The following is a 25,661-nucleotide window of genomic DNA, read 5'->3' as shown; positions in this document are numbered from 1 at the left end:
AGCCCCCAAGCCTGCTCAGGGCCACTGTGATCCAGGCTCTCTGTAACTTGGGCTTTGGAGAAAGGAAGTCCCTGAAGGCTGCTGGCCGACAGGGCCTCTGAGATGGGCCTGGGCTGGAGTGTGTGTGTGTGTGTGTGTGTGTATGTGCGCACGCGCGTGCCTTTATTTGACCTTCCCCTGGCCTCTCATCTCCCCTGAGGCTCTGCATCAAGGGCTCAGAATTCTGTCCCTCTCTCTTCCTGTCCTTCCCCAGGCAGCCTCGAGTCCCTAGCAAGAGCCAGACCTATCCCCAAAATCCCAACTCTAGGCTTCCTCCCCAGGCCCCCAAGACCCACCAGCCCCGGGCTCAGCAGAATGAGCCCAGTGAGTGCCGGGGCTCCCAGTTTGGCTGTTGCTATGACAACGTGGCCTCTGCTGCTGGTCCTCTTGGGGAAGGTTGCCTGGGCCAGCCCAGCTACGGTGAGTGGGTGTCCCTCCGTCCTTCCTGGTGATAGGCTCCGCCCCCCTCGGCCCCCGCACCTCCGCAGAGCCCCACCTGGAGCTTCCTCCTAGCTCAGTGATTCATTCATTTCTTCAGATATTTGCTGATCACTTACTAGGTGCCGGGTCAGAGAACAGTGCCACGTTGTTCTTGTTTCCCACAGTTTGCCCTTGAGACCACCTGCGGGCTCGTGAGAGTCGGGGGAGAGCTGTAGGCAGGGCCCCACAGAGAGGGAGGCTCATCCTCTCCCCGCCCCTGCCCCGTGGGGCTCCGCCCCCTCTAGAAGCCGAGGTGGAATGGTGGTCAGTGCCAGGAGGGACGGGGGTGTCCCCACCTGGCCTGGGATGAGCCCTGGAGGGAGGTCACTGAGGCTGGACCACAGACTATGTGGGCGGCACTGCCAGGGACTGTCACGGGGACTTCAAAAGCCAGATGGGCTGGTGGTCAGGGTCTGCAGGAGGCTGGGCTCCTGGGTGGGTTTCAAGCAGGAGCCAGCCATGGTCACGCAGAGAAGTGGAGCAGGCTCTGCTGGGGAGGTGGGCGGGTGAAGCAGGCAGGTGGGGGCAGCTGCGGTGGGTTCGAGGCCAGCGAGGGGTCCAGGAGCAGAGGTGCGCCCGCACTGGGCGTCTTCACAGGTGCTCCTGGGAGCTGAGGGCTGGGTTCTCCTCCGGAGCTCAGCACGTCAAGGCCAAGCCCTTGGGCTGCTCGGTGCCTGCGCTCTGGTGCCCCGGGTCAGGCATGGGGAGGTGAGGGGCACGAGGGGGCCAGTTCAGGTTGTTCACGGCCCTGACCTTCTGGAGGGCTCTAGTTCTGTGGGTGGAGCCTAGTAGGTCTGGGCCATGAGCAGTCTCTGCCCCCAGGGCCAGGTGAGGGTGTAGACGGCTTGGTGACGCTCACCCTTCTGGCCCCTCAGCCTACCCTGTGCGGTGCCTGCTGCCCAGCGCGCACGGCTCCTGCGTGGACTGGGCGGCCCGCTGGTACTTCGTCCCCTCTGTGGGCCGGTGTAACCGGTTCTGGTACGGCGGATGCCACGGCAACGGCAATAACTTCGCCTCCGAGGAGGAGTGCATGAGCCGCTGCCGGGGGCCTCCCGCCGGGGCCCGCGGAGATCCTGCTGGCAGCGGTCCCGGGGGCCAGCACGAAGCCAGATGGCAGAGGACGGGGGCCACGGTCCAGACGAAGCCCCTGCCTTCCGGTGGCGTCTTGTGGCGAGACGGAGAGCCTGGGCCGAGGGAGGAGTCCCACGCGCAGGCCTTTGGAGAGCAGCCCTGGCGCGGGGAGCTGGGGCCCAGCGCCCCTGGCCTGGGCGGAGATGCGGGGCGACCAGCGCCGCCTTCGCGCAGCTCTTCCTACAGGTGAGCCCCCCCAACCCCCTCACCCTGAGGTCAGCAGCACCCCCGCCCGCCCCAAGTCCTCCAGACAACCCTGCGGGGAGGGACTCATTCCTGTCGTTGCACACACGGGGAAGCTGCCTTTGGAGACAGGAGACCTGCCCGCACATGGTGGCGCCATCTCGGTCAGACCTCGCTCCCACACCCCAGGCCCGTGTGGTCGGAAAAGCTTGCAGGTTCATGACCTCCAGCGAGTCCTCCAACTTCTCTAAGCCCCCCGTTTCCTGACGTGTGAAATGGCGATGTTCTCTCAGGTTTACTGTGGGTTCCAGTCTTGGGACTGTGTCATGAGAGCTTTGGGGAGAGTAAAAACCAAATAAGTAAGACTTTATATCCCAAAGGGGTTAAGCATGTCGTTTAGTTCCCCACCCGGACCTGGCGTGAGGGATCTCTCCGGGGCCCTCCATGCCCTGGGCTTTGCGCCCACCCTGCAGCGGTCACAGGACCAGGCTGAGGTAGCAACGTCCAAGGGCATGTGGGGGGATGGAGAGGGGACATTCCCGAGGCCACTGGCTTCTGGAACTTGGCCTCCCAGGAGATCCCCTGACCCCGACAGTGCTGGAGACAGGATGGATGCCAAGCCTCTGGGGGGGGGAACTAATGGAGGGGAGCCCCCGGTCCCGCACTGAGGCCAGCAGCACGGGTCCTCCCCTCCGCCCTCCCCAGGGTCAGCTTGGCCGGCCAGGAGCCATCCCTGGTACAGGCATCCCCGGGGCAGTTGGTGCAGCTCGTCTGCCAAGATGACGACGCCTCCCTGGAGCCCCATGGCCAGTGGCAGAAAGACGGGCAGCCCGTCTCCTCCAACAGGTGTGTGTGTGTGGCAGCCCCTGATGTCCCCTGGGGCGGGAGGGGGCAAGCAGGGCTCCAGTCCCCTCCGGGAGGAGCGCGGGGGCCTCAGGCAGGCTGGGCTCGTTGTCGTCAGAAGCCAGAGCTCAGACCCCCGCCTCCTCACTCAGGCACAAGCTGCAGCCTGATGGCTCCCTGGTCATCAGTCCCCTGCGGGCAGAGGATGCTGGCATCTACAGCTGTGGTGGCAGCAGGCAGGATGGTGACTCTCAGAAGATCCAGCTTCGTGTCATAGGTCCGTCCTGCGCCCCTGCGCAGGGGATTCCCACGGGCCCCAGGCGGGAGGCCGTGGCCGGGAGGGCCCGCGCCTGGGTGCACCCGCGAGGGAGAGGCCCTTCCTGCCGGCAGGGACCCTGTGCTCCAGTTGGGCCCAGGTGGAGGTCTCGCCCTTCGGGGCACTCTTTTTTCCACCTGTCCCCGGCCAGCTTCATGGCCCTCCCCCTTCCTACTGCCACATTCTCCGCATAGCTCACCTCCTCTGGCCTCCTGACAGGGGGTGATGTGGCCGTGCTGTCTGAGGCTGAGCCAAGGCACTTCCCTCGGACCAGGGACCCAGCTCAGGGCCACAGTCCTTGGGACTCCAGCCTAGTGGGGGACAGAAGGGGCCCAGGGGCCGTCTCCTCCTTGCAGCCTCGGCCCACGACCAGGTAACTCCAGCAGTGCCGTCCTGCTCTGGTATACCCCACTTGGAGGCCCAGGGGTGATGGGGGTCTTCGTGGTGAAAGGGGGGGGGGGTGGGGCACCGGGGTCTGCTCGGTGAGGATGAGAGAAACGAGGTCCCCTCCCCAAACAGGTGAGGGGGATCCAAGGCCCAGGACCCAGGGGCTGAGGGAGGGGAAGTGCACCAGGAACTAGAGGGTCTGCAAGGCCTTGAAGGACGTTTGTAGAAGGGTTGCAGAGGGCTGGAAGGCCCAAGTCAAGGACTGAGTAGCAGAGGTGCAGGGCAGGGAGGTGACAGTCAAGATTCTGGGGCAGGGGTGGGGGCAGGCGGCAGGGAAGGCAGGAAAGTCCCAGGTGGTTGTGGTGGCGTCCTGACCCAAATGAGGCAGCTGTCAGGAAGCTGAATCTGGAAGGAGAGAAGGGGGCCTTGGGCTTGTGCAAAGGGTCCCCCTGATGGCTGTGTGTGGGGGGTGTGTTCTGCAGGCTGCTTCTGGATAGGAACCAGCCCAGGGTGGTGGACGCCCAACCAGGCCAGCGGGCCCGGCTGACCTGCCGTGCTGAGGGCTTCCCGCCCCCCACCATTGAGTGGCAGAGAGATGGGCAACCCCTCTCTTCCCCCAGGTTTGTGTTCAGCTCCTCTCTTAGTCCTCCTGTCCCACCGCCAGCCCCTGACCCCGTGCAGACCGTGGGGGACGGAGTTGCCAGGCGCCACCTCTGTCAGTCCTGAGCAGGACCCAGTGGCTCATGAGAGATGCTGCGGGGCCGCAGTGCTCCTGGGGCCAACTGACATTTGGGTTTCTGGGTCTTTCCAGGGGTGAGTGGGCAGGAGTAATGGGCCAGCTAAGGAGGGGTGATGGCTGAGGGACAAAACGGAGACAGACCCATTTCTGGCTGTAATCACAACAGCTGACATGTACCCGTTATGAGCACGAGGCTTGTTCTCCGTGGTCCCCTCTGCCCAAGAGCCACCCTGACGTAGGTGCACTCCTGTCCCTGTTTTACACACGGGCACTTGCCACCACAAAGCTCCTCTAAGGGGCAGAACCAAGATTTGGGCCTACGGAATGAGTACAGTGAGAACCACAAACCCACACCGGAATTATTTCATATCCAGAAGCTTGAATGGGTTTTTCTATTGCCAGGCTTCAAAGTCGGGCACCTCCAAGTGCATGAGAGTGCCAGCAGCTGGAGGACCTCAGGGCCCAAGGTCAGATGGCCCTTTGCTCAGACCCCACAGAATAGTAGGGTCTACTCGGCCTTCTGCAGGGAAAGGAAGACCCTGCCAGTCCCCTCGGGATGGAGCCACCTGACTATGCTTTGTCCCTAGACACCAGTTACAGCCTGATGGCTCTCTGGTCATCAGCCACGTGGCTATGGAAGATGGTGGCTTCTATGCCTGTGTTGCTTTCAACGGGCAGGACCGAGACCAGAGATGGGTCCAGCTCAGAGTTCTGGGTAAGGTGGCAGTCCTGGGCGGAAGGGTGAGTGGGGCTAGTGACCTCTGAGGTCAGGCGGTGCAGGTGGGCCAGGATTAGCGAGTGGCTGACCATGCTTCCTTCTTGGGCCTAGGGGAGCTGACCATCGAAGAGCTGCCCTCCACTATGATGGTGCCAGAGGGGGACACGGCCAGGCTGCTGTGTGTGGTGACAGGAGAAAGTGTGAACATCAGATGGTCCAGGTAAGGCTCTAGTCCACGCCGGCCTGGCCCTCAGACCTGCACCCTGAGGCTGTCCAGCCTGGGAGGTGGCCCAGCTTTCTGCAGGGATAGTGCGGTTCCCTCCCTTCATTCTTCAACTCCTGCCTCCGGTGGGGGGGCCGCAGCACCCTCTTCCTAACAGCGAGGCCCCGTAGGACCGGTCTCTCTTGGTTGGGCTATACCAGGGTTTCTCAACCTCGGCACTATTGATATTTCAGGCTGGATGATTTTTTCTCTAAGATTTTATTTGAGAGTGAGTGAACGGGTATCTGAGTCTTTGGGGTGGAGAAAGAGAGGGAGAAGCAGGCTCCCCGCTGAGCAGGAAGCTGGGTGTGGGGCTCAGTCCCAGGAGCCCGGGATCATGACCTGAGCCAAAGGCAGCTGCTTAACCCAGGAGGCACCCCGGTGCCCAGACTGGATAATTCCTGATTGTCGGGGCTGTGTTGTTGATTGTGAGGTGTTTGGCCCCATCCAGGCCATCTACCCACTACATGCCAGCAGGACTCCCTCCCGTCATGACAAAGGACAATGTCTAGAGACGTCTGATGTCCTCCGGGTGGCGCACTCTCCCCCTGGGGTTGAGAACCCTGGGCTAGACTCAATTTTGGAGACTTCAGGGGTGTTTTACTCCACGTTAGTTTCTCTTTTATTGATTCCCTCAGCAAACTTTTTTTTGCCCCCCTCCTCCTCGCCATGTGTCAGGAATCGCCCAGGCTCTGGGGCTCTTGGTGTGCTCTGAGCCCCCCAGACACCCCCAGGTAGGAGAGGGCCCAGGGCCTGCTGAGCTCCAGAGATCGGCCCTCAGTGCTATCTGTGCCCGGAGGACGGGGCTGCCTCCTCTCTGGAGCCATCAAGGAAGAGGGGGTCACACACGTGACTTTGTCTGGGCCCTGAAGGCAGAGGAGGGGAAGGCTGTTCCTGAACAAGCCTCAGACGTGGGTGTTGGAGATGATGTCAGGCTCGGAAGGGGCCTGTGCGGCCGGGAGCCTCTGTAGGCTTCGAGAAGCTGTGCTCCATGCAAGCCTGCCCTGACCGGGTCTGGCCTCCGCTGATTCTAGCAGGCCTGTATCTTCTTCTTTGCTTCTGTTTGGTCTTCCTAGCAGCAAACATGTCCAGGATTCCCCTCTTCAGAGCAAAATGAAAGATACCCTGCTCTGACCCCCATGTCCCCGCAGACTTTGGCCTCTTCTGGAGTCTCCCCATCACAGCACGGCTGTTCGGACTGGTGGTCTCCACCTGCTCACCTCCTGACTCCCAGTGGCTCACATCAGCCCCGCTTCAGGGACACTGCCCTGTCCCTACATGCTCTGGACGAATCTCAGCCCCCACGTGACCTGCTCTTCCGCCGACCGCGTGCACTTTCCGACTTGCTCCCTTCCCTCTCCTCGGCTCCGGGAAACTCCTGTCCTCCGGCCTTCGTCCTCTGTCTTTGGTCGCTGCTTCCATTTTCCTGGCTGGCTCATCTCACACCAATCCCTCAGAGGCTGGTGCACCTCAGGGGCTGTCCGTGGTTCTTGATCTAACTTCACCTTGGGTAACCTTTTTGGCACGTGGCTTTCTGGGTCTAGACCCCAAATCCATCGCCTCCTGGTATCTCACGGGCACCCGAAATGCAAAATAGTGGAAAAGAGCCTTCACCATTCAGCCCTCTTCCCCACTCCGGATCTCCCCGTGGTGGAGAGACGCCACTATTACCCAGTAACCCAAGCCCCGAACCTCTGTCTTCCTTCATCTCTGCCCCCCACCTCACAAATCAGACCCTCCCCCATGTGTGCATGTCTGCCGTGGCCACTTCCTGGCTCTCTGCTTTCAGGTTTGTCCTTGACCCAGGAAGCAGCCTTTCCAAGGACAGATACTTGGTCTGTCCTGCCTAGCTCACACCCACCCATTCCCCGCAGGGTCCAGGCCAAAGTCCGGTCTAGGCTGTGCCCACCCCCCTCCCTGCTCTGACCATGGCCGCCCCTTGAGCTCGTGAGTCCCCTTGTTCTCCCTTTCACCAGCCTGCTGCTCCTCCTCCTCCTCAGGTCAGGGCTCGGCTAGGTCATCCTCAGGGAAGACCCCCTAAACACCTGTTCCCTAGTGCAGTGCCCTCAAGACAGGGAGTGCTTATGTCCCTCACTGAGCACAGGGCCTGGCCTCATGGCTGCTTAAAAGAACTTAAAAAAAAAAAATTATTTGAGAGAGAGAGAGAGAGATCACAAGGAGGCAGAGAGGCAGGCAGGGAGAGAGGAGGAAGCAGGTTTCCTGCTGAGCAGAGAGCCCGATCCCAGGACCCTGAGACCATGACCTGAGCCGAAGGCAGAGGCTTAAGCTAACTGGGCCACCCACATGCCCCTTAAAAGACCTTTGCTGATGAAAAGAGAGAGCAGGGTTCCTTTGTGGGTCAAGAGGCAGGTTCACAGTAACTTAGATCAGCGTGCTCCGGTAGAGTGAGTTCACCTCACTTTTGAGTGACTTTGCTTTGAGAATGTTCTTTTTGGCACCCTGACCCATCTGTTTCTTGAGGTGAGGGTCATCTGTCCACAACGATTACCTCCTCCCTTTGTCCCCTCCTGGGCCCTGGCCGGCTCTCCCGCGTCCTCTCCCCCCCAGGAATGGACTGCCGGTGCGGGCCGATGGGCATCGCGTCTACCAGTCCCCAGATGGGACCCTGCTGATCCACAACCTGCAGGCCAGAGACGAGGGCTCGTACACGTGCAGCGCCTACCGCGGAAGCCAGGCAGTGAGCCGCAGCACGGATGTGAGGGTGGTCCCGCCGGGTAAGGGGCTTACCCCAGGGACTTGCTCGTTCCTGAGAGCTGGGTTTGTGCTGCACGAGGCGGGGAGGGCAGGCTCTGCGGCCTGGGGGACACTAGCAAGGGTCCTGGCTCACTCTGCCAGTTCCTGGGAGCGTCACCTGTGGCAAGGGGGAAGGAGATGGTGCAGAGGGAGGCATCTGGTAACAACAGGTGATGTCAAATATCACTTAGACTTACTGATTCCGAGAACATAGGATTGACTGGAATTTCCTCTACTTAAGGCAGAGAGGCTGTTAAATGCGTCCATTCTAATCAGCGCGGCAAAAAATGGTCCTAAGATTGAAAAGTGCCTTTATGGCTCTCTGACCATGTAACCCAGAAAGGGCAGGGATTAGTGTCCCCATCTTACAAATGAAGCAGATATCCAGAGACCGTATGTGGCGTTTCTGTAAGCCATACAGCCTATGAGGGGCTAAGCTGGGACTAGACCCTAGTCCTCATATTTAATATTCGTTTCCTTAAACGATTATACCAGTAACTGGCAGAATTTTACTTGCATTATTCAGCAGTTTGTGTTCTCCAGCTCTTGCTCAGAGTTGCATATTAGTGAACCTAAGGCCCATGTTGTAAAGCGGTGTCACACGACTAAGAAAAAAATGCTGCTCCACCTGTTCAGTGACACACAGTGCTGAGAGACCATCAATGCAGATGCAGTCCAGTTTGAGAGCTGTTAAATGGGAAATCAGCACATCTCAAAATCAGTACGGTAGACTGTGGCTTAATGTTGGATTCACAAGGGCTGTAAAGTTAAGTCAGAGGGCCAGGGGAAGGGGAAGGCCTGCCCTCTGCCTAGCCTGCCCTTCATGGGTCCTTGGTCTGGACCCACGGACGGACCAGCAGGGCAGAGCCCCAGGCTGAGCCGCCAGCTCTCGTGAGGCCTGATGCGGACTTTTCAGGAGCCCCCCCCCCTTTCTGAGGCTGCTGTGCTGCAGGTGGGGAGTGGCCAGTGCTAGAGGCTGAAAGTCCGCGGCAGAAACGTTGCTCAGTGAATCAGACTGACATGCAGGCTTCCAGTGTCTGAGCTGCTTAGGACAGCCCCTGGGACAGCGCTAGGTGCTCAGGTTTGGTGATGGAGTGCAGGGGCGCAGGAAGGCCTGACATTCACTAAAGTGCTAGACCGCCGGGGCCGGTTTTCTCTCCTCCCTGCCCAGCCGATTGATCTCTTGTCTACAAACCAACCAGACCTAACGAGACCTGAGACGAGCTGGAATGCAGACTGGTGTGAGAAAGAGCTGTCCGAGGACCCAAGTGTTCGTGTTTGTGACTCACTGCAGACACGTCTACATGGGAAATTATCATCAGAAACCCATCTGACAGCAAAGTCTGGTGGGCGCCTGCTGATGTGTGGTCGCACGCCGCAGTGTCCGGCTTGGGCCGCCTCCTGGACACGACACCGTTCTCCTGCCCTCTGCTGGGGGAGTGTTGCTCCTCTATTTTGCGGGCACCTTTCTTGACTAGAAGCTGTCTTGCCCCTCTCTCTGTATTCATTTTGTTGATTATGCTTTCTGTAGGGTCTCACTGCTTGACGCCGCCTCCCTGTGCCCGATCCGTGGTCTGGTGGCGTTCTGGAATTAGTGTGAGCGGGCCTTGAGTTAGTCACGTTAGTCACGCTCTGGTTAAGGGACACGCTTCTATTGAGGATTTCTCAACCTTCTTGCCTAAAAGACGGGAGTGAGAAACAGAAAACACCAGAGGGATAAAACGTAGAGGCTCCCTCCTTTTCTGAAGGAGAGGGAGTGGGGCTAGCACAGCACAGTTCAGCACTCAAATTCTAGCCACAGTCACTGTGTGCCCAAGCAGCTGTTCCCGCCTCCACTCAGGCAGAGAGCTGGAGTCACTAGCCCAAAGTCACCCGCTGGGAAGCAGGAAAACTAGGACGGAGCTCAGCGGTCTGGCTCCAGAGCTGGTGTGTTTCCTCACCATGCTGGGCGCCGACCCTCGGGCCCTTGACAGGCCCCAGGGCTGCAACTGCTGAGAGCAAGTCGATACCAAAGTTACTGATTTTTTTTTTTTAATGTATAAATGGCTTGATATTTATATTAACGTGGGTACGATTGACTCCTGAGGAACGTCTGTGCAGTCAAATCCACGTAGAACTTCGACCCCCCAAAACTTTACTAACAGCCTGTTGACTAAAGCCCTACTGGTAAGTTAGTACAGACTGTATCTGTATTACATACTGTATCCCCAGCAAAGTAAGCTAGACGAATGTTAAGAAAATCCTAAGGAAAATACACTTACAGTATTGTACAGTATTTAGTGGGGGGAAAAAAAAAACCATGGATCCGCACAATTCAAACCCGTTGTTTAAAGGCGGGCTTAGTGCTCTCATTATACTGATAGCCCAGATCTGTCTAGAATCAGGTACTGAGACCACCCAGGCATGATCTTCTTGTATTCCGGGAGAAAGGGGGGAGAGGAGATGAAGATCAGCCCGTGAGGTCTGACTTTAGGGAAGGTGCTATTCAGGCCTAACCCAGCTGAGTCAGAAGAGCCCCTTCCAGAAAGAAAAGGGAAATTAACCAGATGAGGCCACTTCGGTCCCAAGATGAAGCAGTGGGATAAAACTCAGAATTTTTTTTTTTTCTTTCACTTACTCTGAGATCAAGAGTCCCTTGCTCTACAGCCCTAGCTTGCCAGGCGCCTCTCTCCCGAGGGTTTTTAAGGCACCGAAGCTCCTAGCACATTCGGAGGGGGCAGCAATGTTAGAGCCAAGGCTCCTAAGGCTGTTCTCTTCATCACCTTGCCTAAGAGCTCGCTGGCTCTCTCTGGGGGAAGTGGGAGAACTGGGAAGATGGGGAACGAAGTGAGATAAACAGGCTGCAGAAGCCACAAACCCTTTGAGGTTAGAAGGAATCAGCAATGAGAGAAAGGAGACAGCTCTAGTCCAACTCAGTTCTACTTAGGTCGGGTGCCCCCCTTTCCTTGCCAATCCAAGAGCGAAGGCAATCGTCATCCAGCTCTGCAGGTCGCAAGCTCGAGGGCAGGGAGTTAACTTCGAGGGATGAGTCATCACTGGAGTCAAGGTTTGAGAGTCTGTCCTGGGCTGAGGCTGCAGGACCCCCCCCTGTCCGTGAGGCCGAAGGCCGGGGGCTGCACGGAGGTGTTAAAGAGCACAGAGCAACTGTGCTTTTTGGAAACCTGGCGCTCCTACTGTTGCTTTCCTTTTAAGGCAAAGAAAGGGCAGGTGACACTTTCAGCCTCCACAGCTTCCTTACCCCGCTCTCCCCCGTTGCTTCCTTCCGCAGCGCTGCCCGGCCAGTCCGGGGCCCTCGGCAGGGAGTGTGTGGACCAGCCCGAGCTCGCCAACTGTGATCTGATCCTGAAGGCCCAGCTCTGCGGCAACGAGTATTACTCCAGCTTCTGCTGCGCCAGCTGCTCCCGCTTCCAGCCTCCCGCTCAGCCTGTCTGGCAGCAGGGATGAAGGCTGGCCGCGGGCCCGGTCCCGAAGCAACTCTCGGCCTGTGGCCTCCGGCTGGCAAAGGGATCTGTCTTTTAGAGAAGGGGCCCTTTCAGGCTGCCCCGCGGGGCCAGCACCCACCTCGCACTCGCCACCACAGGCAGCTGTCAAGAGGCATCTGCTTGGAGAAGGCCACCCTTTCCGGCCTCCTCCCTCATTTCTGTTACGCAGGATCCGTTCACTGGGTTCTAAAGCAAGTTACCAGGGTTCTCAATTCATTGAAAGCTGGGTGGGGAGGTGTGGAAGGGTTTCGAAGTTACCATGTATCTCCCGGGCACACTAACTCCTGCCGGGTCAGGCCATTTCCCTTTGCTAGAACGCCCTCGCACGTCGGGTCAGACAGCGGGTCCACTGCTCCGGTCGCGCTCACCCTTCCGGGCGGGCAGCTTCAACCCCCCGTGCGGACAGTCAATGGCATGCCCGTGAGCGCTCCTGCCGAGTGCAGCACGGCACGGGGATGGGGTGAAGGAGCAGCAGCTGGTGCCGTCAGCATGGCCGAACTGGGGGAACAGCGCCTTCCTTTCCTCTGGAAAGGTCCCCCTCCGGAGGCTGACGCGCAGAGCATGGCTGTGAGGGTCCCCTCACCCTGCATCGAGCTAACCCGCTCTGCACAGTGACCAGCGGGGAGCCTCTCCTCCCCCAGCAGGAATCTGTGAGGCAGAATCAGACCATTCAAAACTGGCCCCGGCAGGACAGGGGAGAGAAGAAAGGGAAGGCCATGTATGAACAATGAAGTAGTTTCAGAAATGGCTGCAGGTGGCAGAAGTCGCCTCCATCTCAGAACCTCCCGTTCCTCGCTGCTGCTAGACAAGAGGCCTGGATTCTACACATCCTCCAGAGGACCAGCTGAACCTGACAGGTTATTCTGGGCCATAGGATAGGCAGGCATTACGGGGAAAGCTGACTTATTACCACCACACTGGCTGGAAAAGAGAAACTGCATTATGGGGGAGTGACACTTCTTGGTCTACCTCTCAGTCAATACAGGAAACGTGGATTAGGGGCAGAGGCATTTTTTTTCTTTCCACTTAAAAAACTACAGAGGAGGATCCCCTTTCATTTGCCATGGCTAGTTTTGCTATACAAACTGGAAACTGAGGGCTACTTTCTTGGACTCCCCAGTTCTCCCCAACTGGCAACATCATTCAGAAGGGAAGTTCGAGGGTAGCTCTTCTCAGAACTAGTCAGAGTACTGGGCTAAGGTTATAGCAAAGAGTAACACTAACAAGCTGGACCAGTGGTTCTCAACCCTCTTCCACATTGGGAGCTTTTATTTTTGGTTAAAAAAACAACACTGAACTTGGGGGTCCCCCCACCACCACTCTGATTTATTGGCCTGGAGTAGGGGCCAGGGTGAGGATTTTAAAAGCTCCTCAGGTGATTATAGTATGTATCCAAGGTTCACCACTCCAGCAGGGCCTTTCAGGTGAACCTTGTTCCAGGGTATTTTCTGACGACTAGGCTGGGGGTGGGGAGGGTGGGGCTGAGATTCTGTACCTCTACTCAGCTCCTAGGTGCAGTCCATGCTCCTGTTTCAGACCACAATCTGAGCAGCAAGAGTCTGACATCAGAGATATGCTTAGATCAACCAAAGCCTAAAGTATAAACACAAAAGTGAATTTTAAGAATATTCCAGTCCTGATGGGCAAAACAGATGAAGGGGATTAATCCAGAGGTACAATCTTCCAGTTAGGAGTCACGGAGAGGAAAAGTCTAACGCAGGGAATATGGTCAATAATACTGTAACAGCATGTGTGGTGACAGATGGTGATCACTTAGTGAGCACTGTGCAATGTATGGACTGTTGGATCGGTATGTTGTACACCTGAAACTAACACTGTGTGCCAATTACACTTCAATAAAACAAGTACACTAGTCCCAATACAAGATCTTCCAGCTACCAAACCAGAGTTCTGTAGCAGCCGCCGAACAGCAGAACAGACCAAAAAGAACTAAAAGGCAACATATTTGCTGATAAAGAAAAGGGGAAAGACCAGCCCTTCATGGGCAAAAGCTTCTACCACGAACATTTATTTTTGTTAAAGCAGATTATAAATTCTCATCAGTACAAATATATATAACTTACATTTGATTGTAAGGCCAACGTTCAAAAGTAAAAATGAGATGGGATCTCATGTTGTTACCAGAGGTCAAGAGGCCGCAGCTGGCAACGGATGCTCTGCTCACCACAGGTTTGGGGGGGGCGGGGGATGGACGCACGCACGGCTAATGAAACTACAATCTCCATCCCCACGGAACTCCTGGGGACAAAACGTAAAGGACAAAACAAAACCCACCAAGACCCACATGACAAACCAACACAGTAACCTGCGCTCCCGTCAATGGACGTGATTATGTCATTGTCACCTTAGTGTTAAGTAGAGGACTAACATAAACTGCAGCAGTACGGAAAAGAAAATACATATTCTCTATAGAGTGTACTTAGATTGAGTCCATTAAAATAATGACATTAGAATTTCATCACAGGTTCAAAACCAGGACAATACTGCTCTTTCATTTCTTTAAAACTACAACCTAGTGACTGTATTGGTCATATGCATGATTGTTGCTGCAATGTGCTACTTACAATGAATGATACCAAGTAAGCTAGGATCCCATCTGTACCTCCCAACCTTTCCTCTCTCCGCTTCGATAGGCATCACTGATAAATCAATCTTATGTACAATTTCTTACAGCTAACCCTTTTACCTTTGGCAAGATTACTTACAACTCATACAACTTTTTAATATTGAGAACTATTTAAAATATTCTAAATGCATAAAAATAAAGATTTTGGCTTTTTTTGATATATATTTATAATATTTATTCTTACTCAAAGTGGAAGCTCAACTTTGCCCCTAAAATATAGCTCTGTTGGGCAGCTGCTGATGTGCCCTCCTGGGAATTCTGGCGGCACAGCCTGCCTCTCGTCCCCAGCCCAAGCACAGGCCACCATGTTCTTGACCTGACAGGCCAGCACTGAGAGGCGGCACGTGAATGGCCTGAAAAACAAAGGGAGACTGTTTTGCTTCCCGTTGTGTTTTATATTCCAGTAAATGTGCTTTGAATACAAATTCCTGTTCAGATACTTCTGCCTCTCTGTTGCCAGAGATTTGTAAGGGGCTGAGGGAGAAAGAAGGGGACAGAGGGCAACATTTCTTTGACTTCTTTAGCCTAACTGCAAGACAACTCTTCTCTAGGAATGTTTTTTCCATTTTTTAAAAAAATCACCTTTCCTAGCACACTCTGCCTGGACATGCTCCTTGGGACCTTTGGGATTAGTGAAAAGTATACTGATTGGGAACACAAAGTTCCCTTTGCTCCTTTGACCTCTGCCCCTGCCCTTGCCTAAGTACAGACAAAATACGTAAGCCATAGAGACAGCTTAAAGTTCAATTTCAAACGTCTTCTGTAAATCGCTGGAGAAAGGATTGGTAGGAGAGGGGTTAGTACGCTGCTTGGACTTGCTTTCTAATGCAGCCCACTGGGCTTCGAAAGGATCCACTGGGCAGGTGCCTGCAGGAACCTCTGTGTGCTTATCTCCCGAGGCCAACCTGCCATCGTCTACACCATTGAAAGCTGCAGAACCGTTGAGATGCTGAGCAGGCGGCTTAAAGAAGGGACTGGCAGTAGCACCGCTCGTCTCATACTGAGGGAATGTCTGCTGCTTGACCAGGATGGGAGACTGATGGGGGTGGGTAGCCTGAGGGTGGCCTGCAGTGCCAAACACGTTGGCTACCATCTGGGAGGGAGTGATGCCCACCACAGGCACATTAGGGGCTGGATAGGGCATCCCATTGGCCACAGGATAGGACTGGGCAGGGATAAAGGCTGGCTGCAGGGGTGGGACCACACCCACTGGCACGGGCTGAGAGGCCAGGAATGCATGCCCTTGGAAAGGCGGCGCCGGCTGGGTCATGGCAGTGGGTGGAGGAGGCTGGAGAACTGGCTGCAGCGCAGCGGCGGAGGCCTGTGGCTGCTGAGCCCGGACGCTCTTGGACACCTCTTCTAGCCAGCGGTCAGCTTCAGAGGGTGTGCGTCTGTGACCAGCCTGGAAGAGACCTGGAGATGCAGCACCAGAAGATTGACCCCACTCGGTCCCTGGGAACAAACACGATGGAGAGAGACAAAAGAATCAATCTTTAGGGGCTTCTTTCCTTACCTGGTAACCTTGGTTACTTGACTAATCCTAATATGTGGACACTTCGTGGTTCTGGCCCGCGGGAGAAAAGTCTCTTCAACCAGCTGAGGAGGTATTTTTTTAGGACAAAGGGAACATGTCAGACCATGCTGCTGTCTCAGCCATGCGGAGGAGCTGTCTAGATGGGGCTCGACTGCATGCGACGAAGGCAACCGGCTGGCATCAGAAACCCTTTCCTACTGCTGTACTATACTGCATGGTACAGAGACCAGCTTGCAGATGCTCTACAGGGCCCAAGGCGATTCATCTTCTGCTCTAACAGAATAAAAATAACCAGGGACTTGGCCATATGCCTCACGGCCCCTGTCTCACTTCCAGACACATGTTATCCTTCAGGTGAACTGCCTTCATTACTATTTAAAAATTGTTCTTAAAAAAAAATTTGTTCTGAGTTTACAGTTAACAAATGTTCACTATAGGAAAACTGGGAAGTACAGAAAAGCAAAAATGAAGTACTTTTGGCAGCCCTTTCTGTAGGCCTGCCACCATAGGAAGTGGGGTTCCCAACTGCTACAGCATGTGACACATACCCAAATTCAGTGGCTGCCTTGGGGCAGGGCACGGGAATCTGTATTTTATGAAAGCTCTAGGGGTTGGCTCTATTTCGTAGCCCTAAGAACTACTGAATCTAATCTCTTGAGTTTATCTCCTTCGCCATCTATTTCTGGAAGGATCATACTGTTCCTGAAAGGATTCCTCCCTGGTTCCGACTCAGGTAAGTGGCTGATTCCTGAATAGGCGTCACTCATCTGATCCCAGAATCCTCACCACCACCCATGGCCACCTTACCCGAATGTGTGGCTGCAATTCCCTTGTTAGCAGCATCAGGGGCATGGGCCCAAGGGTTGGTTTCACGCACAGGCATTGCTACGGGTGCTAGAGCGGTATGGGCTGGCTTAGCAGCAAGCACATGGAAGGCTGAGTCAGTGCCATTAGCTACAATGGGAGCAGACAACATCGATGGAGTTAATTCATGCAGGGTGGACGGGCGACCCCCGGGAGCTGGGTCAGTCAGGCCAATGTGCAATACTGATGGAACAGACAAGACAGAAAAGTTGATGTTGCGATAACCATGCCATCTTGCAATGGATACACAAACCTTTTGGCGAAGAGGGAATTAGAAGTTGTAATTAAGATAGCTACACTGGGAGCACCTGGGTGGCTCAGTGGGCTAAGCCTCTGCCTTCCGCTCAGGTCATGATCTCAGGGTCCTGGGATCGAGTCCCGCATCAGGCTCTCTGCTCAGGAGGGGGCCTGCTTCCCCTCCCCTCTGCCTGCCTCTCTGCCTACTTGTGATCTCTGTCAAATAAATAAATAAAATCTTTAAAAAAAAATAAAAAAATAAAATAGCTACACTAATTAAAAAAAAAAAAGAAAGAAAAAGAAAAAGAAAAAGAAGTCAAATGACCATTCTAGGAAAATATGTGTACAGGGGGAGAGGAAATGAAACCTAGAAAAACAATTTCCAATTAAGCTGAACAAAGCTGCTTTGTCTAACAAGCAGCAAAAATCTATTCCAGATATAGCTTGGCCTTTGGTATAATGATGTAGATAAAGCATTTCCTTCTCCTACCACTCTTCCAAAAGTTCAAATGATGCCAACAATAACAATGGGTTAAATATAATGATCCCTTATGATCATTAATATACTTCATTAACATTACTTGAGAATGCATCATCCTATCTAATTCTCTCAAAAACCCCGTAAGGCTCGTATACTCACGCTATAAACGAGAAATCAAACTTGGTATATGTTTTCATTTGGTTAATATATTTGTAATTCCCTACAGAATTAATCTCATCTCTCTTTTTTGAAGATTTCCTCCCTCAGTAATGTTCATAATATCTCAAAGTACTATTATTCTTTTTTGTGTGTGTGTATGACAGCAATTATTTATTGAATATAATAATTTTCAAAGTACTATTATTCTTTCCTCTCTCTTTATTAAAATCTCTTAACCTTTGCTCCTTTACTCCAGATATCTTTTCCAAGAGTGTCTGTTCCTTAACCCAGCTCTCTATCGTATTTAGTACAGAGCAGACAAGCAGGCACTGTTCCCTGCCCTTTGCTTTTAATCACTTCCTCTTTAAGACCAGGCAACCATGCTTACAGCACTGGTACTATTTACCCCAGGGCTTGTCTGAAAGACTAGCTCATCCATACATAGACCGGTAGTTTCTGAAAGGGAAAGGACTATGTTCTATTCAGTTCTGTATATCCCACTGTAAACAGGCACAGAGGCAGCAGAATGTAACAGGTAGGATATTCAGAGACCTCAGTTTGAATCCTGGCTTTGCAATCTGGGCAATTTACACAATCTCTCTGAGCCTCATTTTCCTTATCTGTAATGCTTACCTCAAAGGGTTGTTGTGGAGATTAAATGAGGTGAGAAAATGCATGAGTCCTTACCAAGATGTAGCAGCCACAGTGCTAATAAGCGCTCAACAAATTGTGCCTACTATAGGTATTATAAATATTTGTTATATGAAATGAAAAGCCATTTGGTGTGCATGATTATAATGAACTTTTTTCTTTCTTTTTGTTATTAAAAAGAGACTCTGAAGGAAAGCATGTAGTAGCTTCCTCTGGTAGGAACAGGGTACTGTCTCCAACAGCAAAACTTCTGGGGGCACCTGGGTAGCTCTGTGGGTTAAAGTCTCTGCCTTCAGCTCGGGTCATGGTCTCAGGATCCTGGGATCGAGGCCTGCGTAGGGTTCTCTGCTCAGCAGGGAGCCTGCTTCTCCCTCTCTCTCTTTGCCTGCCTCTCTGCCTACTTGTGATCTGTCAAATAAATAAATGAAATCTTAAAAAAAAAAAAAAAAAAAACTTCTGAGCTCTTTCTCAAAAGAAATAAAGAAATGGTGATTATAAGAGCTCAAATTCTAAAAGTCTGTAATTTAAATTATATATAGACTCTCTGTGGACTTCAGAGTCAAAACCAGCTATTAACTTGGCATCTATGAAAACAACTTTTAGTAACTCTTCAATGCCTTTACAAAGGCAAATTTTAGGACACTTGTTATAGAAGATGAACTAAAGAGCCAGAAGAAGTGCCTTTTTCTTTAACAGCCTCTTGTGACAGGAGGAAGATGAGGTTAGTCCAGGGCTTCTCAGCCTTGGCACCACTGACCATTTGGGCCAGATGACTGATTCCTTGTCATGAGGGCAGCTCTCGGGCGCACTGAAGGATGTTTAGTACCATCCTCAGCCTCTGTGCAGATGACAGTAGCAACCACCCCTTCCAGGCTGTCACACCCAAAAATGTCCCCAGTGAATGCCAAATCTTCCCTGAAGGGAGTAAATTCGCCCCAGGTTGAGAACTACTTTGCTAAGAACACATTCGCTGTACGGCGCCTGAGTGGCTCAGTTGGTTAAGTGTCTGCCTTCTGCTCGGCTCAAGATCCCGGGGTTCTGGGACTGAGCCCCGCATCAGGCTTCTTGCTCAGCAGGGAGCCTGCTTCTCCATCTGCTGCCACTCCCCCTGCTTGTGCTCTCTGACAAATAAATAAAATCTTAAAAATTTTTTTTTAAAAATAAGGTATACACTGGAACCAACTCTGATGACTGCTGCTTCTGGAGCTAGCTGGAAACTCTTAATGGTTAAGTGGCAAATAAAGCAGGGTGTGGGGGACTACAAAAGCTCGTAACAGAAGGGGATCAAAGATGATAGGTACATGCAGAATGATGAATGCAGACATTTTAGGAAACAGGACTGGGACAGAGAACAAAGACATTGTGGAACAGGGAAATTAAGGCATCTGAGACATCATCAGACAGGGAAATTAATGGGTCTGACCAGCTCTTGGGAAGCTCAGGGTGCCAACCAACAGTCAGTGAGCTGTGCCATAGAAGTACAAGCTTCAAGGAGAAATGAGCGGGCCAAGAGGGTACCAACCTTGAAAGGCAGGAGACTGCGGTGCTATCCCGGTCCCTGGTTTGGTCATTGGGGCAGATGAGAAGGGATCCTCGGAGGGTGTGCTGAAGGCATTGGTGATCTGTGAGCACAGGGAGCTGATACTCTCTGCCTCTCCTTCTACTTCTGGCACTGCAAGGCAAACAAAAAATGGCTCCAGACAGGAAAACTGAATAATTCTAAAATAAAACACTATGATACTAGGTGGCATTTTTATAACGCATCCCTTATTTGTGAAAGAAAAATCTCAACTGCCAAGTGGGACTATAAAAACAGCTTTAAAAAGTGATATAAAGGGGCGCCTGGGTGGCTCAGTGGGTTAAAGCCTCTGCCTTCAGCTCGGGTCATGGTCTCAGGGTCGGGGAATCGAGTCCCGCATCGGGCTCTCTGCTCTCTGCTTGGCGGGGAGCCTGCTTCCCCCCTTCTCTGCCTGCCTCTCTGCCTACTTGTGATCTCTGTCTGTCAAATAAATAAACGAAATCTTCAAGAAATGTGGTGCGCAGTGTCAACCATTCACGTACTAAGGACTGTCCTCCTCCCTGCCAACCCCCAGACTTCTTTACATCCTCTCCCGTGTGAAACGACTTAGAACTTCGTGTTCTCTTTTTCTGCCAGTTAGATCTTTCTGGAAGACATCTCTAACCTGTTTGTCTCCCAACTAGTTCCCAAGGTCTGGGTACAGTTCTGGAGCCACTTAGAAACTTTATCAGGTGGGGCGCCTGGGTGGCTCAGTGGGTTAAAGCCTCTGCTTTCGGCTCGGGTCATGATCCCAGGGTCCTGGGATTGAGCCCCGCATCGGGCTCACTGCTCCTCGGAGAGCCTGCTTCCTCCTCTCTCTCTGTCTGCCTCTCTGCCTGCTTGTGATCTCTGTCTGTCAAATAAATAAATAAATCTTTAAAAAAAAAAAAAAAAGAAACTTTATCAGGAAATGGGTTAAAGTCAGGGGCAGCAGTGCAGCTCTTTTTCTCTGTAAGAAGCTACGACCATGCCATCACACTTTTTTCCAAAGTTGCAAGTATAGGGGCACCTGGCTGGCTCAGTCGGTTAAATGTCCAACTCGTGATCTCAGGGATGTGAGACTGAGCCCTGCATCAGGCTCCATGCTGGGCATGGAACCTGCTTAAGATTCTCTCTCTCCTTTTCTCTTTAACCCCTTCTCCCACCTCCCCACCCCCTGCTCTAAAAACAAAAACAAAAAACACCAAAGTAGCAAGTATATGAGCTGTGATAACATGAAAAAGCAAACTGGGGTCCAGGACTCCAGAGGCTTTGTTCTTAATAATGACTCTGGGATACTTCTGCATCACTGGGGAAGCTGATAGTATGTGAACCTTTCTTTCACTCAGCTATGAAAAAGAAGAATGCTTTTTGTTTCCCATCTGCTCCAGAGGAGAACTGAAGACGAGGTCCTGAAAGCATCTGGAGTTTCTGTGTTTACAGAAGCTGAGAGCTGGAAAGACCCTCAGTAATCATCTAGTCCAACTGCTGGGTAGGTCTAGTTTTAACAGTCAAAAAACTGAACTCTCTGAACTTCTACATATCACCAGCGGGAGTGTCCCAGGGAAACACACCTTCCTTATGTCCTGTTATGGCACTGGCTCAACATGTCTCAGAGCAAAGTTAGAAAGAGCCCAAAAAAGCACTGACCAGATCTGACACTTTAGCTCCGGATCTTATGATGAGGATAGAGCTACCAGGGCTGGCTCAGCTGTACAGAGGCCACACAAAGGCCTGTGTGGCAGTTCTGAAAGGTAATGGATATGTGTGAGCAAGCCCACTGTCTCTGATGAACAACAGATTTTCGATTTAAACAGGAAACCCGTTTAGAGTTTCCTCTGTATGGAGCCAATGAGCCACAAAGACAATGAGCACTTATCCATTTCTCCTGGTACATCTGACAGTAATACCATTTGAAGAGATGTGTTTCCAAAGCCTTTTAAATTAACTCTCTGTTGGGTCCCAAATGGTAGAATAAGAACGGAAACTCGAGACCCTTGATGTTTGGAAGTAGGCTGGCTGAGAGGCAGTGTGCTTCCACCAGGACAAACTGCAAGCCTTGCAGCTCGGTCCACGAACTCCCATCATGGCTCTGTCACCTATTGGTTGAAGAGAAATGAACAATTCACGTTCCCCTGCATGAACCTTAGTAGTCTCCTAGGGGTAACGACACAAGATACATATAACCAGCAACCAGCCTCAGAGTGAGAGGGGTGGCTAGCCCGATGGGATTAGTGTCTCCGCTGGAAGTGATGAGAACGCTTCTGTGCTGGAGCACCCGTGAGTCAGGCAGATGCTGCATTACCTGCATTTTTTATGGGGAAATCAGTCTTCCTCTGCATAGTGGAAGGCAACTCGTTGATGCGCAGGGAGAGCTGGCGTTTAAAGGGTGACATCTTCTGGCTAAGAGCAGGAAATCCTCGGAAAGAGCCTTGGCGAGCAAGTTGTTCAATGGGTGCGTGCCGGCGCGGGATGGCATGAGGATTGTTCGTCTCCAGGGAGGCTGTGGCATCCGAAGTGGGAGAGGCGGGAGAGGACGGGGACGGGGCAGCATTGCCAGGGGCCACTGACGAGCCAGCAGCTGTCTTATCTGTTTCAGCTCAAGGAAGTCAAGAGAAAGAGGACCTTAGCAGTCTTCCAATAATTCCAGCTTATACAGTGGAGGAACTCCAAACCCTCCTAGGTCCTTTTACCCAACTCCTTCCCAATGTGTCTCTTAAAGGACAGGTTAAAAGCAGCGCTCAGATCTCCTACAGCTCAGACAAATAAAAGGTTTAATATCCTACTACACGTCATGGCATACCTACTAAGACACAAATATTAGATCTTTGATTCTCATGCAGGGATTCATAACTTAAGACTTGAAGACTGGGGCGCCTGGGTGGCTCAGTGGGTTAAGGCCTCTGCCTTCGGCTCAGGTCATGATCCCAGGGTCCTGGGATCGAGCCCCACGTAGGGCTCTCTGCTCATTGGGGAGCCTGCTTCCTCCTCTCTCTCTGCCTGCCTCTCTGCCTACTTATGATCTCTGTCAAATAAATAAATAAAACCTTTAAAAAAAACAAAAAAGACTTGAAGACTGACCAAGATTTAAAACAAAACAAAACAAAACAAAACAACCTAACACCTGTGAACTCCTATGTGAGGTCCTTTAAAGAATGATGATTCATAGTTTTCAATGCTTGTTCACTTGCTTTTTGGGGGAGAGAGGACGCTGGGAGTGCCAGGGACAGAAAGGTCCAAGCAAGTGTTAGTTAGATTAGATATTAAAGAATGTCATAAAGCAGTCTTTTTTTTTTTTTTTAAAGATTTTATTTATTTGACAGAGAGAGATCACAAGTAGGCAGAGAGGCAGGCAGAGAGAGAGGGGGAAGCAGGCTCCCCGCCGAGCAGAGAGCCCGATGCAGGACTCGATCCCAGGACCCTGAGATCATGACCTGAGCCGAAGGCAGCGGCTTAACCCACTGAGCCACCCAGGCGCCCCCATAAAGCAGTCTTTTTAAAATCATAAATAATGTGCATCTGTGGCTCGTCAGAATAAAAGCATACAGGAGTAAAATTTTAAACTGGATTACACCTAAATACATAACCATCTCCACGTGAGCACCAGCTGAGTCCCATTCTGGTGGTGGTAAATCTCTGTCCGCCTCTGCCTGTAATCCTCTAGATGCTACGACTCAACCACTTCAGCAGGTGCTACGTGTACTGAGAAGGAGTATTTGGTGTTATTAAAGAATATGTTCCCAGTCTGAAAAACCACTGAAGACACTAAATAATAACTATACATACTAAATTTTCTGTTAAGAATAGCATGGTGTTTTTTATTCTTTGGTATCTGGTGCAAATGTAAAGTTTATAAGACATTTTTAAAAATCATAATCAAGAATTTCAAATAAAATATATATATATTTTCTGGCTTAAGAATTAGAGCTGTTTGAGTCAGTAGTAGGCTAATGATATTCTCTAAAATGGCTGGTTTAGAACTAAAAGGATAGAGTAAAAAATGAGCAAGTTTTTATTAATGTAATATTTAAACTGAATGGTTTAATTCCAAAACATTCCTCGTCGGTTTCTACTCTAGCTGTACACAAGAATGCGCAGCATTTTTCCTAAGCCCTATCATTTAGTTCTACAATACACTCAAACCCGACTTTGGACAATAGACTCCTGAATAACTTGCACAGGCATTTCTGCTATGCTGCCATGTGTACCTGAAAAAAATTCACCAACTCTGCAAAAATCACACACTAAAGTTAACAGAGGCTTTTGGAAGAAGATAAGTTAGCTTCTCAAAATCTATGGACTTTTTTCACTAAAGTTCTAAAACATGGCTATCATCTAATACGAAATGCACGGCTGTGAACCCTCTGCCCGCCCTGCACCCAGCATCACCATCGGCGGGCCTCTTGCAGCCTGAACCTGGAAACTGCACTTCCTCCTTCAAGATGTAGGTCGTTGGTAGCATTTGCTTCTCAGAGAGATCAGATGCATCAGAATAAGAAGTGTGTTCTAGGATGTGGATTTCCCCAATTTTGTTTTTAAACAGCGGGAGTAAGAGAAGGTTTAAAAAACTTTTTTAGAGTTATAGTACTGATAACTACAAATTAGCCTGAACCACAAATAAGTCTGTTTGTACACAAGGCAAAATGTTAGGGACTCCAGCTTAAAATTATAATTTAATATATAATTTAATGTATCACTGTGGCAAATTAAATGAATAATCATCCTAAGTAATGCTTATGATACTTCATTGTAGTGGGCACTGTGCTTCTGTGAGCAGCCCCTGAGACCTCCTTATCGGCCAGGCTCCCTCAATGTAGCTTCTTCAAATGTCCTCTCAGCCTCTTCCCCAGCTTCCGGTAATGGAAACAGTAAACACCTCAGAAGCCACAAAACAAGCCACTCTAATGGAAAGGCCTTTGTTTAGGTTTTCAGCTTTGTTCTGAAGGTTTTCATATATTACTAAGAGTTCTCGCTGACTGTGAGAAAGCTTACCCCTGCGAGCTTCCAAATGTTAACTTGTATAAATGCAAATTGTAGCAGAACCGGCTGTACCTTTCTTGGCGTCTTGGATTTGTTTCATAATCTCCTCTCTTTCTGCTTGTTCGGTGGCTGTTGTAACGCGGAATGATCCTTCTCTTGTAAAAGTGGTCCGACTGGCATCAAAAGTAGCAGTCACTCCACATTCCTTCTCCCGCTTCTGCTTCCGTTCTAAACAGGCCGCGAAAGCACAGCCGACTGCATGACTCAATCTTTCACCCTGTACGTAACAGAAGGTTTAAAAAACTTTTTTAGAGTTACAGTACCAACAACTACAAATTAGCCTGGACCACAAATAAGTCTACTTTTCACACATGGCAAAATATTGGAAACTCCAGCTTATTAACATACCAATATGGCAAATTAAATGAATAAATCAGCTCAGGTCATGCTTATGATACTTTACTGTGGTGGGCACTGTGCTTTTGTGTGTTGCCCCAGGGACCTCCTTATCGGTTAGGCCCCCTCTGTCACTCATGTTAGCTCTGGCCATCAGCTTAGGAGACACTACTTAAGGTCTAAAGCCCTAAGTCCTGACACAAATCCTGCATTTGCCATTTAGGGGAACAGTGGTAATAGGTACCAAGCATTTCTAAGAAACTACTGGAAAGGCAGGGTAAGTTTCAGGAGGCTAAACAGACTGTCAACAGGATGGAAACTTAAAACTTTGGCTAACTAAATACAACTCCAGAGATGACTCAGGAATTATGAAAAGGAAAGCTTAGCTTTCTCAGTCTCCCCTTTCCAAATGCTCCCTCCCTAAGCACCCTTCCCCATTCTAGGCCCTCATCACTTGGATGCTTTCTCCCTTACCTTCCCTATCTTCCAGCTCTCTCTTACCTCAACTCTTCCTCCCACCCACACATAGGCAGAAGTTAAAGGAGGATTTCGTCCACACTCCCTACTTATAAAGGAATTAAATAAATAAAATTGATTTGTTTGTGTGTGGGAAGAGAGGAGAGCTTATACAAACTAAATATTGTTTTAAAGATAAACTGGATAACCTAGAGTAAATTTAATAAACGCAATGGATTATTTTTATCAGGGTTATCTGTATTTTAAACCACATATCTAATTGTGGAATAAAAAAATTAGAGATGATACAGTAACTGCTGGTATCACTAACAGTGAAAAAAGGTATTTGAGAACAGGGAACCCTCTGTGGAATTTTCAAAATCAC

General features: G+C 51.4%; 2 protein-coding genes across 14 annotated transcripts in view; one reads left to right on the top strand and one right to left on the bottom strand.

Moving 5' to 3' along the window:
- PAPLN (papilin, proteoglycan like sulfated glycoprotein) overlaps nucleotides 1–13,542 on the top strand; it is a 33,152-nt gene extending 19,610 nt beyond the window's left edge. For 2 of the 8 annotated variants that reach the window (XM_032345017.1, XM_032345016.1), the window contains 10 exons: nucleotides 321–459; nucleotides 1,395–1,836; nucleotides 2,539–2,679; nucleotides 2,829–2,953; nucleotides 3,212–3,365; nucleotides 3,862–3,999; nucleotides 4,706–4,833; nucleotides 4,948–5,056; nucleotides 7,667–7,833; nucleotides 11,121–13,542. In XM_032345017.1, the coding sequence (XP_032200908.1) occupies nucleotides 321–459; nucleotides 1,395–1,836; nucleotides 2,539–2,679; nucleotides 2,829–2,953; nucleotides 3,212–3,365; nucleotides 3,862–3,999; nucleotides 4,706–4,833; nucleotides 4,948–5,056; nucleotides 7,667–7,833; nucleotides 11,121–11,296 (1,719 nt within the window). In that variant the 3' untranslated portion in view covers nucleotides 11,297–13,542. Of the gene's footprint in view, nucleotides 1–320; nucleotides 460–1,394; nucleotides 1,837–2,538; nucleotides 2,680–2,828; nucleotides 2,954–3,211; nucleotides 3,366–3,861; nucleotides 4,000–4,520; nucleotides 4,834–4,947; nucleotides 5,057–6,972; nucleotides 7,262–7,666; nucleotides 7,834–11,120 lie in introns of those variants that run through there. The other 6 variants (XM_032345015.1, XM_032345014.1, XM_032345019.1 and 3 more) reach the window with 6 other exon arrangements.
- Nucleotides 13,333–25,661, bottom strand: part of NUMB (NUMB endocytic adaptor protein) — a 68,951-nt gene continuing 56,622 nt past the window's right edge. For 2 of the 6 annotated variants that reach the window (XM_032345020.1, XM_032345023.1), the window contains 5 exons: nucleotides 24,497–24,701; nucleotides 21,750–22,043; nucleotides 19,430–19,579; nucleotides 16,323–16,469; nucleotides 13,333–15,433 (listed from right to left, as the gene is read on the bottom strand). In XM_032345020.1, the coding sequence (XP_032200911.1) occupies nucleotides 14,718–15,433; nucleotides 16,323–16,469; nucleotides 19,430–19,579; nucleotides 21,750–22,043; nucleotides 24,497–24,701 (1,512 nt within the window). In that variant the 3' untranslated portion in view covers nucleotides 13,333–14,717. The remainder of the gene's footprint in view (nucleotides 15,434–16,322; nucleotides 16,470–19,429; nucleotides 19,580–21,749; nucleotides 22,044–24,496; nucleotides 24,702–25,661) is intronic. The other 4 variants (XM_032345022.1, XM_032345024.1, XM_032345025.1 and 1 more) reach the window with 2 other exon arrangements.

This window comes from Mustela erminea, chromosome 5 (assembly GCF_009829155.1).
Source record: "Mustela erminea isolate mMusErm1 chromosome 5, mMusErm1.Pri, whole genome shotgun sequence".
NCBI classification, from domain to species: domain Eukaryota; kingdom Metazoa; phylum Chordata; class Mammalia; order Carnivora; family Mustelidae; genus Mustela; species Mustela erminea.
The sequence above is the reverse complement of the archived record's forward strand: the minus strand, read 5'-3'. Positions and strand labels throughout refer to the sequence as shown.